This window comes from Pinus tabuliformis, chromosome X (assembly GCF_031772625.1).
Source record: "Pinus tabuliformis cultivar Carrire ecotype Pingquan chromosome X, CPIR1, whole genome shotgun sequence".
Taxonomy (NCBI): Eukaryota; Viridiplantae; Streptophyta; class Pinopsida; order Pinales; family Pinaceae; genus Pinus; species Pinus tabuliformis.
The window spans coordinates 676,759,181-676,761,615 of NC_142308.1; the positions used below are offsets into that span (position 1 = coordinate 676,759,181).

At 33.1% G+C, this 2,435-nt stretch overlaps 1 protein-coding gene across 1 annotated transcript; it reads right to left on the reverse strand.

The window, feature by feature from the left end:
- Window positions 1-847: 847 nt before the first annotated feature.
- Window positions 848-2,005, reverse strand: LOC149141791 (uncharacterized). Its single transcript, XM_089451334.1, has one exon. It carries the CDS (start codon window positions 2,003-2,005, stop codon window positions 848-850), a length of 1,158 nt encoding a protein of 385 aa, XP_089307460.1.
- Window positions 2,006-2,435: the final 430 nt, after the last annotated feature.

Sequence of the window (2,435 nt, forward strand, 5' to 3'; positions counted from 1 at the left end):
AATTAGGAGGATTAATAAATATTATTTTAAATTACTAAAAGGTCCAGACCTAATTATTAACTAATAGTTAGAATATTATAAATTAAATAATTTGGAGGATTATATATATATATATATATATATATATATATATATGTGTATGTATGTATGTATGTATGTATGTATGTATGTATGTATGTTATTTTAAATATTAATAATTAGGAGGATTAATAAATATTATTTTAAATTACTAATAGGTTCATGCCTAATTATTAACTAATAGTTAGAATATTATAAATTAAATAATTTGGAGGATTAATAAAAAACTAGAATTTGATTAGGAAGAAAGAGCAGGAATCTAGCATTTGTTGATACTCCAACCATCATCCCTATTCAAATTAACAGGTCTCTTTTCAATTTCTAAGGCCTCCCTAAATTTACGATGATGAAAATGGTCAATCCTAGCAATGACCAAAGCCTCTTCAATGTAGATGTGATGATTGGTTTTTTCTGCATGTTCAGCCAAAGGGGAGGAGCGAGACCTTCCATGCTTGATGTCAACAGCATGTTCGCAAATCCTTTGGTTTATTGATCGACCGATATCACCAATATAAGGAGTCCCACATGAACAGGGAATGATGTAAACACCTTTCCCATCCTTGGGGTTAACAGGGTCCTTAACATACCGAAGTGAACTCTAAATAGTGTTAAGGGGCCTAAATGAAGAATGAATCTTATGCTTCTTCAAGATCCTAGTGATTTTATCAGTGGTCCCCTGAATAAAATGAAGATGAACTCCAGAAGACCAATCCGTGGGATCAATCTTATTCTTAGGACCTTTTTGAGCATTTTGAAAAGCCTTAAGACCTTAGGACCTACTATGACCATTCTTATTAAACATTTTTAGGAGGTGGGTTTTCTCATCTTCAAGGTGATTTTCTTCAGAAACTCGTAAGGCCCGGGTGGCTAAGGTGTTGAGAACGCCTAGCTTTTGAGCAAGAAAATGATGTGAACTAGCATGGAGATATTGCTCCGTGTGAGTTTTCTTATGAAAAAATCGATGAGAGAAAGAATCGTCATCCTTCTTTGAGATAAGAACGTCAAGAAAAGGGAGGCTCCCATCAACTTCTAATTCCATGGTGAACTTTATGTAACTCGATTGATTATTAAGATCATGGTAAAATAGATCCAATTTATCGTTGCCATGAGACAATGCGACACAAGTGTCATCCACAAACCTTTTCCAAAGTTTGGGTTGGTAAAGAGCAAAAGACAAGGCCCGAGATTCGAAGTCCTCCATGAAGAGATTGGCCACAACGGGGGAAAGGGGAGAACCCATGGCCACACCGCAGGTTTTCTCATAGAATTCACCCTCAAAACTAAAGAAGGTAGAGGTGAGACAAATTTTAACTAAAAACACAGTATCATGATTAGTAATGCAATTGATGACATCAATGGCCTCATTAATAGGGATATTTGTGTATAATGAGACCACATCAAAACTCACCAGCTGATCTCTAGGATCAAACCTAAAATCCTTTAACTCGTTAATGAATGAAGATGAATCTTTAACAAAGGATTCAGTCCGGCCAACGAGAGGTTTGAGCTTATTAGCAAGAAATTTCTCTAGAAGATAAAACAAACCTCCAATAGTATTGACAATAGGGTGAAGGGGGACCCCATCCTTATGAATCTTGAGTAGACCATATATCCTAGGAGTAAGAGGGTTACTCTCGATGAGCTTCTTGCTAAGGGAGCTAACAGTGCTACCAGATTTTGTGGCTTGAGAAACTGTTTTAGAAATCTTTTTTAGGGGGTTCTTAACAATATTTTGGTAGCTCCCGTTATTGCAAAGGTGATCTAACATCTTTTTTCGGTAATCCTCCTTGTTAAGAATGACAGCCACACCCCCTTTGTCAGCGTTTAGAACAACTATGTCCTTGTTATTATTCAGGGCCTTGAGAGCTTCAAACTCAGGCTTACTAAGGTTGTTCTTAGGGGGTTTAGCCTTTCTAAGGATAACCATGCAATCCTGCCTAATAATATCTTTATTGGAATTGGGTAAATCTCTAATCCCGAATTCAATGTCACAAATGATATCTTGCACAGGAATTTTTCTGAGGGCTACAACAAAGTTTAAACCTTTTTCTAAAAGAATAAAAACATGGGATTCAAAAGAGAAATCAGGAAGATTAACAACCTTATTTGAATAAGAAGCCTTTTTATCATTAATAATATTTTCTAAAGAAATAGAATTATTATTATTATTATTATTTTCAAATTTTTTATTAATATAATGATTCTTTTTATTATAATTACAATTAAATTCAAATTTATTATTATTATTATTATGAAATTCAATAATTTTATTATTATTATTATTATTTTTAAATTCATTTTTATTATTACTATTAAGTTCAAATTTTTTATTTTTATTATGGTTAATGTTATTATTA

Coding starts and splice junctions, on each gene's coding strand:
- LOC149141791 (XM_089451334.1), bottom strand. CDS start 2,005: ATGGTTATCCTTAGAAAGGCTAAACCCCCTAAGAACAACCTTAGTAAG.